Below are 12,380 nucleotides of genomic sequence, written 5' to 3' on the forward strand. Positions count from 1 at the left end.
GGAATATGGGCTGATTTTTATTGGCACTTGGGCAGTTGCTACATACTTTTCTCCATCATATCTTTGGGAGAAATTCTTTTACTAGAAAGTAAGCTCCACAAGAACATGGATCTTTCTCTGTTTTGTTCATTGTTTTATCCTCAGCCTCTAGAACAATGCCTGGCACATCAAAAGTGGTCCAAAGATATCAACTGAATTAAGAAATGCCCTTCTAGAAAATCCATACCAGATCCTTGTTCCCTGCAGAACATGCAGCAAATCCTGTACTGCTCCCTCCAGTAATCCAGCAGGAAAGAAGCGGAAACACCTCTTTTAGAAAGTGTTCAGCTCTTGATAAGAGGTCTGTTAAAAGCATATGTCATGTGGGACAATCCTATAATAACCTAAACATCCCCCTTAAATGCTTTCTGGAACAAGTCAGGGAATAGGTAAACACAGTTTGACCAAAATATTAGACAAATTAGAACACTCCATTTCCATATCATTCCAGATTAAGAGACAATGTTGGCAACAATAGTTACTATCTTTTAAATGCTTCCTATGTCCCAAGAACTAGTGTTTTATATGTGGTATCTTACTTAATCCTCATGGCAAACCTTTGAAATAGGTGTTAATTATTCATATTTTCTAGGTAAGGGAAAGGAAGCTCAGAGAGGGTAAGTAACATGCCCAGTATTATACTGCTATTAGATGTGGACCTTGACCCACCTCGCTCAAGTCTGGCTCTTAAACACTGTGGTCTGCTGCCCACCTCTCTGTGATATTCTGGGATGCTTATTACTAGAATTTTGAATCATGAAACTTGAAAAGAAGTTCATTGTAACACAGGTTCAACTCTGTGTGTGTAGGACAGTTAGGAGTCTTACCTCATCTTTCATTTCCTTGGCACCTCTCAATTCTCCTTTGAGCTTTAGCATTTTCTGAGCTTTGTTATAAACCTGCAAAAGTCCAAGAATTTAATATGGTAAAAGTAGAAATGAGTCTAGCCCTTTAAAGATTTCCCCATCTGGATGTGTGCTCTAAGCAGAGAGCTTGGAAACATTTCCCAAACTGTTAGCAGTACCTACTTGTCTGCCCATCTGCGTTTTCAAAAGTGTGTTAACACCTTCACCAGACAGACAGAACCAAGGGTTTACATCTTTTCCCCAAAACCAACACTTGGTGGACTAAATCATTTCTGAATTCACAGTTTCTTGGAAAGCAAAAGTTCTGAGATGATCTTACTTTCTCTTCTAAGTACTCAATGGCTCAAATATAGTTAACATTATGCACTAATTATGAACCAGACAGAATGTGCACAACCCACCTTCTTTCTCAGGATAACCCTGGGAAGTAGATATTATTATTTTCCTTGTTTTACAGAGGAGGAAACTGAAGTCCAGAGAGGCTATGTGACTTACCCAAGGTCACATGGGCTCTCTTACTACTTCTTGAGAAGCTGCCATTAATTTATAACTGTTACTTTGGAAATACCTGATGATGTGGTTTTTTCAAAGCATCGGTTTAATGTGGTGCTTGTAAAGTTATGAAACTTGTAGAGTGCTGAGAATTATCTATATAAAGTCTCAAGGAAAACCAAAGTTTTTTGCGCATGTATATATGTAAGTATAGGATGATGATTTTCAGGTCATAATGCACTGACTTATTAATAAATTATTTATGTTTTTAACTCTACAACTAGAGGAAATTTCCACCAGGCACTTACCTGCAGAATAGTTCCAAGAATGAGAAGCTATCAAAATACTCATTCTTTGTAATGAACCACATCCTCCACCCCTAATATAAGCCAGGAGGAAGAAAGAATGCTGGTGAGACATGGAATTTGGAATGTTTTGTGGGGTTGTGTTCTGATGTGCTGCATTGTTTACCCTCTTTAGTCTTTGTGCACAGAGATGCATCATGGGAATGGGGATTTAGCTCAGGCTTACTCAATTGGGAGAGGCCAGGTAATGTTGCAGTGACAAACAACCCCCAAATCTCAGTGACTTAAAACCATGAAACTTTATTTCTCACTGTGCTACAGGTCCTTTATGAGTCAGCTGGGGCTGCTCTTCATTGTCCTCAGCTGGTAGAACCTCATCTGGTATGTTGCCTGTTGCCATGCAGCAGAGGGGGAACACACAGGTTCTTAAAGTGGAAGTGACACACTTCACTTCTGCTCACATTTCATTGGCCAAAACAAGTCACACAGCTATGCCTGACTTCTTCCTTTATGCCTTAAAGGAAATATTGGTGAATGTCACCACACTGGGTGTCTTGGCCAGTCGTATTGCTATAACGAAATATCACAAACTGGGTAGCTTATAAACGACAGAAATTTCTCACTGTTCTGGAGGCTGAGAAATCCCTGACCAAACTGCCAGAAGATTAGGTATTTGGTGAAGACTGGCTTCAGAGACAGCTGTTTCTGTTTGCTTGTTTTTGTTTGTTTTGTTTTTGCTGTGACTTTGCATGGCTGAAAGGGCATGGAAATGATCTGTAGTCTCTTTATAAGGAAACTAATCCCATTCATGAGGGTTCCCATTTCTTGACCTAATCACCTCCCAAAGTCCCCATTTCTTTTTTTTTTTAATTAACATTTATAATGTAGTATTTGTTTCAGGGGTACAGGTCTGTGATTCATCAGTCTTACAAAATTCACAGTGCTCACCATAGCACATACCCTCCCCATTGTCCACCACCCAGCCACCCCATTCCTCCCACCCCCCTCCACTCCAGCAACCCTCAGTTTGTTTCCTGAGATTAAGAGTCTCTTATGGTTTGTCTCCCTCTCTGGTTCGTCCAAAGTCCCCATTTCTTAATACCATCATTTTGGGGATTAAAATGTCAACACATGAATTTTGGGGGTGACACAAACAATCTACAGCACTAGGCAAATGAGAAGATTAAAAACATTGTGGCATAAAAACACTAAACTGGGCTGTAGGCCACCAAGCTTCTAAACCTGGTTCAGCACCTAAGTCAAGGAGTGGCCTTTGGAAAGAAAAGCACTCATCTCCCCAAGGCTTTGTTTCTGGCTCTATAAACTGGGAGTGGGGAGTGTTGTATTAAATGACCATTGTCCTTTCTAGCACTAAGACTTACTGATTCAATGTTCTACCTTGATGCACATGTTTCTTTACTTGGAACCATGAATTTAGCCCAAGCATCACACAAAAGTTGGAATGGAACAAATATATCCTTGAGAATAGTATTCCTCTACAGGCAGACCTACAGGATGGTCAGGAGATGACTCTTAAATCAAGTGAAATCTTATCCCAAAGACAGAAAAATTACTGTCTAGATTGTGATGATTTCATCAACTATGGAGTTACACAGCTACGGCTGCAAGAACCAAAAGTGTTTGGAAGGAAAAATGGAAGGCAGAGGCTCCCATATTTGTATGAAAAGACATTGGGCTTTACTAAGTAAGTGAGAGGAAAAAAACAGAGAACTAAGTTGTGTTTCATGAAGGAGACGGGAATCTTGTGAGTCACTAACAGCAGTGCGCAATTTGGAAGTGCTTATGATGAAAAATATGGAAGGGTTATATGATAAATTTTCCAATGCATTTGACAGTAATGTTTGCCAGATGGACAAGGAAGAGTGCTTTGAGGGAGCCTCTAATGCTTTATAAAATGGTCATGTGAGCCTTCACAACGCTCTCTGAGGGGTGTGGCGGGACCAATATTTTGTAGAGGAAAGAACTCATTACAGAGGGAGGGGTTCCCTACCTGATCCGTGGATACTGATACCTGGGTCTAGGACTTGGATGTCTTCTCTTTTCTCAAACCCTTATTCTGTGTCTTCTGTGGTGCTGTCTCCTGCATCTCTTTTGAGACCTTCACTTCTTCATGCCTCATCTCTTTCACTGGCATATCCAATTCTGCTGCATCTGCCCAGGGAACTGCTTTCTTGTACTCAAAAGATATGCCCCCTTTTTTTCCCCCAGCAGGCCTTCCCTTGGTGACAGCTGTGACCAGAAAACAAACAAACAAAAAAACAGTTGTAGTGAAAACAGAAACTTGGTCAGAGCATCTAAGTGATGTTTGTGCCTCTGGGTAGGCCTCAGTCCACACTAAGTGTACTTTATAGATTCCCAAGAAACACCTAGCACTGTACCTTACATGAGTGACTAAGTTTAGCAGGTATGAAATCAGGTGTGCAAAGAAAAAGCAACTGCTTTTCTATTACTCAACCTGGTTACTGAGCCCCATTTTCACCAAACGGCAGAAAGCAAAATCTTAGTTATTTCTGAGAAAGTGCCATCATTTTCAGGTTAAAAATAAATCAGTTCATGATTCCCTCCATCTTTTTAAGGTCTCTTCAGAGTACACCTAAATTCTGGCCGAGGTTGGATTCTGGCATCAGAGGTGGCTCTGGTCCATGGTCACGGGCATCTCTCCCAGCTGGAGTAAGCTGTGATGTCTGTGTCCTGGTCAACAGGCTGCATGTACTGCATCTTCTTCATACTGTGGGCTTTGGGGCTGCTGACCCTCTTTCATTCTCCAAGGATGCTCCTAATGCAGAGAGAGACACACACACGTCAGATTGGTCTCAGGCCCTTTCTTCTTAGACCCACCCTAACATCGTTCTGCATTTTACCTGGAAAGGTGTTGAGAAGAAGTGTATAGGATCCTAAGATCTTGCTCACTTTTCTGCCCCCCATTCCTGGTATTGATCAAAAATATCTTCTGCCCCTGGTTTGCTATGCCTATCTGGGATTCTACTGTTTCCCCAACTCTTGTCCACCTCATCAATCTCACCAGGGTCTAATTCTCTTGCTTATGCCCAAATTCCCCTCTCCTTCCTCTTTCTTAACTCAGAGAGGCTTTGTTTAGTTTTTGGGAGAGGAAGGAAAAAGAGTACAAGTGAATGAATCCGATGAAGTACAGGTTGAGTGGGCAGGATGGGAAACAAGTGTTAGTGTTTCATACACCATCTACCCACATGAAGTTACACTAATTCCATAACCACAGACTGCTGATGCTGGTTCTCTCCCTAAGAAACTGGTAACTAACTGCCTGGGTGTACGGATGGACTATTAGCCTTAGAAAAATGAACTTCTGGTTATAAAAGAAAAAGAACTGAGGATGTAATGTACAACATGATGACTATAGTTATCACTGCTGTATGGTCTATTTGAAAGTTGAGAGTAAATCCTAAGAGTTTTCATCACAAGGAAAAAAAGCAATTTTTTTTGCTTTGGTATCTATATGAGATGTTAACTACACTTATTATGGTAATCGTTTCACAATATATGTAAATCAAGTCATTATACTATACACATTAAGCTTATACAGTGCTGTATGTCAATTATATCTCAGTAACACTGGAAAAAAATTTAGGAGATAAAGTTAAAGTTATCCCTGGGGGCTAATCTAAACCAATAGGTTTACCTACACTCAGCCATAAGTCTTTCCTTTATTCTTGCTGGGTTTTAGATTTTTCTCCAATGTTCCACCTCCTACCAATGAAAAAAGTGTGATCAATTCTAGAGCTCTTAATTATTGAAATAATGAGATGATGCTCAATGTTTCCTCTAATTTTTAAAAATATGTGATCACTATGAATTGACGGGGATGCTCCTTGTATAATAAATTATTTCTACCCAGAATGCATGGATGGAGCCATAGAGTGCAGAAACTTGGCATGAACAGAGTCTACTTCTTTGGATCCAAACTCAGTTCTAAAAGAGAAATTCCCTGATCATGTAGGGCATATCTAATAGGGGAATGTGGTAGGAGGAGATGACATGGGAGATGGTTTTGTCAGGGTTTGGGGTTCTGCACCATAACTTAGTGAATAGGAACTTGACACCAAGGTTGGGTCATAGTCCAACCCCAGGACAGAGGCTTTTCTGGAGAGGAAGCATGGCTAGTTGGGTCTTCCCAGAAGGAGACTTTGTAATGGCAGAAGAGATGAGGGTCCAGTAGGAACAAGAGAAGGGGTTCCAGGATTTATCAGCCTCACTGTCACAGGTGAAATTCTCTCCCCATGGCTATCTTCTTTGGTACTTTTTACTGAGGCTATTATTGCCTATTCCAGGATCCATACTTCTTATCTTGCTTAGTAATAGAGCCCTAATTTTATTGGGGTGTCCATGTGCTCATCTAAAAGGCTATGAAATGAACAAAGGGAAAAAAAGAGACAAACCAAAAAACAGACTCTTACCTATAGAGAACAAACAGATGGTTACTGGAGGCGGGGGATGGGTGAAATAGGTGAAGGGGATTAAGAGTACACTATCTTGGGGCACCTGGGTGGCTTAGTCAGTTGAGCAACTGACTTTTGGTTTCGGTTCAGGTCATGATCTCATGGGTCCTGGGATAGGACCTTGCATGGGGCCCCTGCCTCCACCCCATGTTGGGCCCCATGGGAGTCCCTGCTGAGCAGGGTGTCTGCTTGGAAGATTGTCTCCCTCTACCCCTCCCCCCACTCTTGCACACATGCTCTCTCTCAAGTAAATAATCTTAAAAAAAAAGTACACTTATCTTGATGAGCACTGAGTAATATACGGAGTTGTTGAGTCACTATATTGTATACCTGAAACTGATATAACACTGTATGTTAATTATACTGGATTTAAAATAAAAATAAGTAAATAGAAGACTACCTATCCCAACTCTCTTGTAGCTAGCTAGGTATGGCTGCATGTCTAAGTTTTTTTCAATGAGATGTAAGAGGAAATACTGTGGGAAACTTCCAGAAAATCTTCTTAATTAGTAGTAGTGCACAACTCTTTGTTCCTTCCTCCTTCCCGATTGCTTGGAATGCTGATTTAACCCAGCAAACATTTGGAACAGGAGGAGATGCTCATAGAGACAGAACAGAAAGAGCCTAAGCCCCTGAATGGTGTGGAAACACCATTCCAGCCCTGGACAGAGAGAAGGATTTCTATCTTAAGTCACTGATATTTTGGATTTTTTGTTTCATGCAGCTGAATCTAATGGAAATAAATGGAAAAAGTATCCTTATTTATGTTCTTCTCAGAGAGAACTTTCTACAACTCACTCCCAATTTTTAGCACCTCAACAGGCTGTTTCTACTGTACATTTTATTTTTTAAATATTTTATTTATTTGATAGAGAGAGACAGCGAGAGAGGGAACACAAGCAGGGGGAGTGGGAGAGGGAGAAGCAGGCTTCCTGCAAGCAGGGAGCCCGACGCGGGGCTCGATCTCAGGACCGCGGGATCACGACCCAAGCCGAAGGCAGACGCCCAACGACTGAGCCACCCAGGTGCCCCTCTACTGTACATTTTAGAACCCCTATTTCATTATGGACCAACCCTTCACCCCACAGATATTTTTCTCAAATGCCTCTTCCTTTCCTTGACACTTGACTTGGTTTTCTCTTGATACATCAGCTCTTTGGTTTCACTCTTTTTCTCCACTTGATGTTTGGAGTAGGGGGATCCAGAGTGAGGAAGAGAGTGACATACTCTATCCTCCTACTGACACCAGCAATATTCCCATGCCATTTAGTAAAATTTCCTCTGTTGAAGTACACACTCCTCTAATCTTGGTTGCCACTATGATTGACTGACATGGCGAAAACTCTCCCACCTGATTGTTCAGTATCTTTCCTTTTAAATGAGAGATCTCCTTTCTGCCTGTCCAAAAATCACACACCTTCAAAACCCAACTCAACTGCCATTTCTGTCATCTTCCCTCCAGCCACATGTACTATTAACATGTGTATGGCAACTACTATATGTCAGGCACAGTTATAAACAAAAAATAACAGAATTAATCCTCGCAGCAGCCTTGCCAGGTAGGTAACCTCTCATACTCCTACAGCACTTTATTTATAATGCTTTTAACACAACACAACCTGCCTTTATTATGGTTATTTTTGATTTGCTTTGTCTTTCCACACAGCCAGCAGTGGTCTACTCTTGTGAAAGATGGGGAACATACAGACCTATCTGAAATAATTTTAGATTTCCAGAAAAGTTGCAAAAATAGTCCAGAGAGTTCCTATATACCCTTTCTCCAGCTTTCCAATGTTAGCATCAATAAGACATAATGTTAATATGTCTTATACTGATGATGTTAACGTTGGTCATTTGGTTATGCTGGTGTTTACCGAGTTCATCCACTATACAGTTATCCTATTTTCTCCATTATAATTAATAGCTTTTTAAGATGGGGGAGATACTTTGAGAGTATATAAATATCCTGTTTTTTTTTTTTTTTTTTCTGAAACTCTCACCCACTATTTTTAGCAAGGTGGATCTTGCTTACAACAATTACTGCTGCAGTATTGTAGTAAGGATTTTATATTTCCTTTATTCCTTCTACATTTATTCATTGGAATTCTTCCTAAGGAAGAGCTGCTCGCTCTTTCTTTCTTTCTTTCTTTCTTTCTTTCTTTCTTTCAGTATGAACTCATGGTTATCTATTTTGTTCTGTGGGTTATAATCTAATATAATTGTTTATTTTGTTGCTCAAATGTTCTAAGTTTGGCCATTGGGAGCTCTTTCAATTTGGTTCCTAAATTTTTTTTTTTAAGATTTATTTATTTGAGAGAGAAAGAGAGTGTGCACGCACTGGGGGGAGGGGCAGCGGGAGAGGGAGAGAGAGAATCTCAAGCAGACTCCCTGCTGAGCATGGAGCCAGACCAGGACCCTAAGATCACGACCTGAGCCAAAATTAAGAGTTGGCCGCTTAATCGACTGAGCCACCCAGGTACCCCAGCTCCTGTGTCCTTTCAATAAGCCCCCATCCTTTCTTGCATACTTCCTTACTTTTTGGCACTTCAAGATGCTTCAGGCTCATCTTTTATTTTCCTTGCTCCAGCCATTTCTTTATGGAGTCACGGTTCATGTTTTGACTCAAGTTATTGACCTTGGGCAAGTTACCTTTTCTGAGTCTCAGTTTTCTCACTTTGAAAAAACTGGAGTAACAGTGCCTACCTTACAAGGTTGTTGTGGAGATTTAAAAAATTATACATATATAACAGGGGTAATATTTAAAAAACCATAATGGCCTGTTCTCCTTTGCCCCTTCTAGCATTGAATCTGCTTTTTGAGTTGCCCCAGGCTGCCTTCTTCCTGGTGCTATGCAACAAGATTCTTGCCTTGAGAAAGGATTTTCTAAATTCCTTTACCTTCTCTCCACATGTTAGCCCCCTCTACCTTCTCCCATATTTCAAATTGTTCAATGAAAAAGCCAAGGCCTTTTGGAGGCAATGTTTTTAGCTGGCATTTCCTTGGATGCCTGCTCTTCAGGAGGAGAGGGGTTAAATACTTTGGGATAACTTCAGCACGGAACTGCCAAGTCTCTTAGGTTCAGCTCAGCAATCAAACTACATAACCTAATAGAGCCCCTGGTGCTATGGGAAACACAAGACACTGATTTATATTTTAATATCAGTAATTTCCACAAGAGCAACATTTCTGAGTGTCATTTTACAATTTCTGTCAAATGCCAGCTCAGTTTTTCTTAATTCTGTTTATTGTGTCTGAATTTGCAACCTCATCCGCAATGCAGATTCTTGGCTCCCAGGAGAAAAGAACATTTTCATCTTTCTCTGGAATGGGAGGGATGGGGATAGAAGCAGAAACAGGCCTATAAAATAGTTGGAAATATAAACGAAGTACTGTTTATTAAGAATGGTTATAAAGTACTTTCAGTTAAAAAGAAGCAGGGTGGGGGGGCACAGTACTGAACAAAATGCAAAAAAAACGACACACAAAAGTTGATGCTTGAGATCCAAACTGGAATCGTTCCTTCCAGAATGCAGAACTGTTCTGTACACGGCAACATTGAGAAGAGGGAACCAATGTGGGGAGTATTTGACCACATTTACTGTAAGTAAGATGGTTGCTCTGGCCATTAGCACTGCAGCAGGTTACAAAGTGCTTTGGGATCCTTAAGGATCAAAGGTGCGTGGCTACATAAATGCCAGATGTTGCCATCAGGAAGAAGGAGCCTGGTTCTCTGCTGTGTTCTTTGAACATCTCATAAAAGTAAGAACAAAGCTGGTGCTGTTGGCACCAAACCACATCTACTCAGCGTGCTGACGGGGTGGGAGTGCTTCCTGAGGCTCCTGGCTGCAGATGTGTGCCCTTGAACATCCATCGTCGTCCACCCGTTCCCTGCGGGCCTGCAGCTCCAGTTTCTACATCAGTCCTTTTCCAGACGGTAATGAGCAACCTCCTGGAAGAGGGCAACATAATGTTCCTGTCTGAGGCCTGAAATTTAGCTTTGGCTCGAGAGGATCTCTCCTTTTCTTGTTACGGAAAACCCAGCCCAGAGTTTGAAGCGGGGCTCCAGCTAACTGTGAAGCTTCTTGCGAGGCTGCTCAGGGCCTTTCCCAAACAGGAATGTTGTTGCCTCTGTAACCCTTTTCTCCGAAGCCACGGCTCCCTTGAGGTCAGAGCAAGCCCCAAACCGTTTGTGAAGACCTCGTGCTTTTCACCAGCATCCTTCAGTTTCATACACTCCAAATCCAACATCATGTCTCATTGCCGAACCTCTGGCGGAAGCCGTGTTGAGTTTCTCAGTGGAGCTATCGACCACATTGACTGAAGCGGCAGCAACGTGTTTCTCCCCGTCCGAAAGGGTAAAAATAACAGGAACAAGTTGTCGGAAATGAAATTTCAATTCATCCACGCCCTTTCTACACTTCTGCTGTGACTCCCAAGCAGGGATCAATAGTGTTTAGACAGCCAAGGAGATTTTTTCCCCTCTTAAAGCACCAGATCAATAGTGGGAAAAAAAAAAAAAAAAAAGAAAAAAGAAAAAAAAATCCTCCAGCCCTCTGTGTGTGTTGTGGTAAATGTGAACAAATCAGAGGCCTTTGGCTAAATGGATTGACTGAAGGCAGCACAGTCTGGCACTTTGGAACTGAGAGTGCATCAACCGCACAAGTGGCAATGAGGGAGGAAAGCCGCCAGGCTCTGGTGCACTCCAGTGCTCCCTTGGTGCCGGTGACAAGGAGGCTGTAAAGGGAATTTCTGTCTCCAAAACAAAGGGAAGGAAGGAAACTTTTGGGGGTGTGTGGCAGCATGTGCGCGTGACTTTTTAAAAAATTAGAAATACCCAGTTGGGACCATTCATGGAAGTGCATTTCGTGGGAAGACAGCTTGGGCCATGGGGTACTCCCCACTTCCTCTCCATTTTGTCTTTTGCTTTTTATTTCATTTTTTAATTACTTAATTATTTTTTAGAGGGGGGAAGGGGGAAGGGACAGAGGGAGAGGGAGAGAGAGAATCCTAAGCAGGCGCCACGCCTAGCCCCAGCCCAGATGCAGGGCTTGAACCCACAACCCTGAGATCATGACTTGAGCCAAAATCAAGAGTCCAATGCTTAACCAGCTGAGGCACCCATGCGCCCCATCTTTTGCTTTTTAAATGTTTATTTATTTTTTTAATTAAAATGCTCAGCTACGTATGGCTTTTTCTTGTTACTTCATGAGGTTTATTTCCATATGCTGCCCAGCTCTCAGACATCTCCACCTGGAGAGATCCTGAAGGCTGAATTTGTCAAAGGTCATTTTTCCACTCACCTGGTTTCCTCCTTTGTCCCTACTGATCTCTGAGGCCATTTCTAGCTCATCCTCTCACTCCCATTATTCATGAGAGAGAGAAACTGGGTCAAAGCTCAATTCTGATTTTCCTCAAATGATTTACCCACGAGCAACTTCTCCTCTCACTATGACAATTTCTGTATTTTATTACATCCCTTTTTCCCCCCACCAGAGACAATACAGTGTGCAGATATTCACATGGATAGTCTAGTTACAAGAGTGACTTCCAAATCTGGTCCTTCTTCTTCAAGAAGCAGGCAACCAGTGGATTGCAGCTGTAATTATGGTGTGAGAAGCTGAAGGCTTCTGAAGTGGGTTGTCACAAAACAGTTCTTTAATTTCACCTGGAAAAGCTAACCCAAGGACTCAAAAGATTGCCACATAGTTGGTGCTACTTTGTGGGATTAAAAATTATTTATGTTGCAAAACCCAAAAGTGAACTGCTATGGACATGTGTACATCACCCTTTATTATAAAAGACTTGTTATTCTTATGATTATTGCATTAATTTCTGCAGTGAATTAAGATTCCGCTTGAAATAAAGCACTGGTTAAAGCTGGTATAGAAGTATATAAAAGCGATAGCAGGTCAACCTGCACTAGTTTAGATAATACAGTCTTGTAGTTGGTTTAGTTAAATAAATGTCTATAATCATATATAGAAGAAATGATTCTTACCGATTATGTCATAAACAGAAGCTTCTCTGGAGTCGCTTGCTGTGCCTTATGAGCCCATATTTTAAACCAGACCTGTTCTGGTTACAATTACATTCACTGGCATATCTCAAAGGTATCCTAGGAGAGAGATACACCTCAGTCACTTCAAATAGTCAAGAGGTCAGGTGATAGTAGAAAAAGTCCCTCT

The 12,380-nt window shown here is 41.5% G+C and overlaps 2 protein-coding genes across 2 annotated transcripts in view; both read right to left on the minus strand.

The window, feature by feature from the left end:
• PMFBP1 (polyamine modulated factor 1 binding protein 1) overlaps positions 1 to 878 on the minus strand; it is a 43,580-nt gene extending 42,702 nt beyond the window's left edge. Inside the window, exon 1 of the mRNA XM_081806147.1 lies at positions 867 to 878. Coding sequence (XP_081662273.1) covers positions 867 to 878 — 12 coding nt within the window. The remainder of the gene's footprint in view (positions 1 to 866) is intronic.
• Positions 1 to 12,380, minus strand: part of TXNL4B (thioredoxin like 4B) — a 523,365-nt gene that overhangs the window by 98,614 nt on the left and 412,371 nt on the right. The window lies entirely within an intron of this gene.

The sequence above is a fragment of the Leptonychotes weddellii genome, chromosome 16 (assembly GCF_054177405.1).
Source record: "Leptonychotes weddellii isolate Sample4059 chromosome 16, ASM5417740v2, whole genome shotgun sequence".
NCBI classification, from domain to species: domain Eukaryota; kingdom Metazoa; phylum Chordata; class Mammalia; order Carnivora; family Phocidae; genus Leptonychotes; species Leptonychotes weddellii.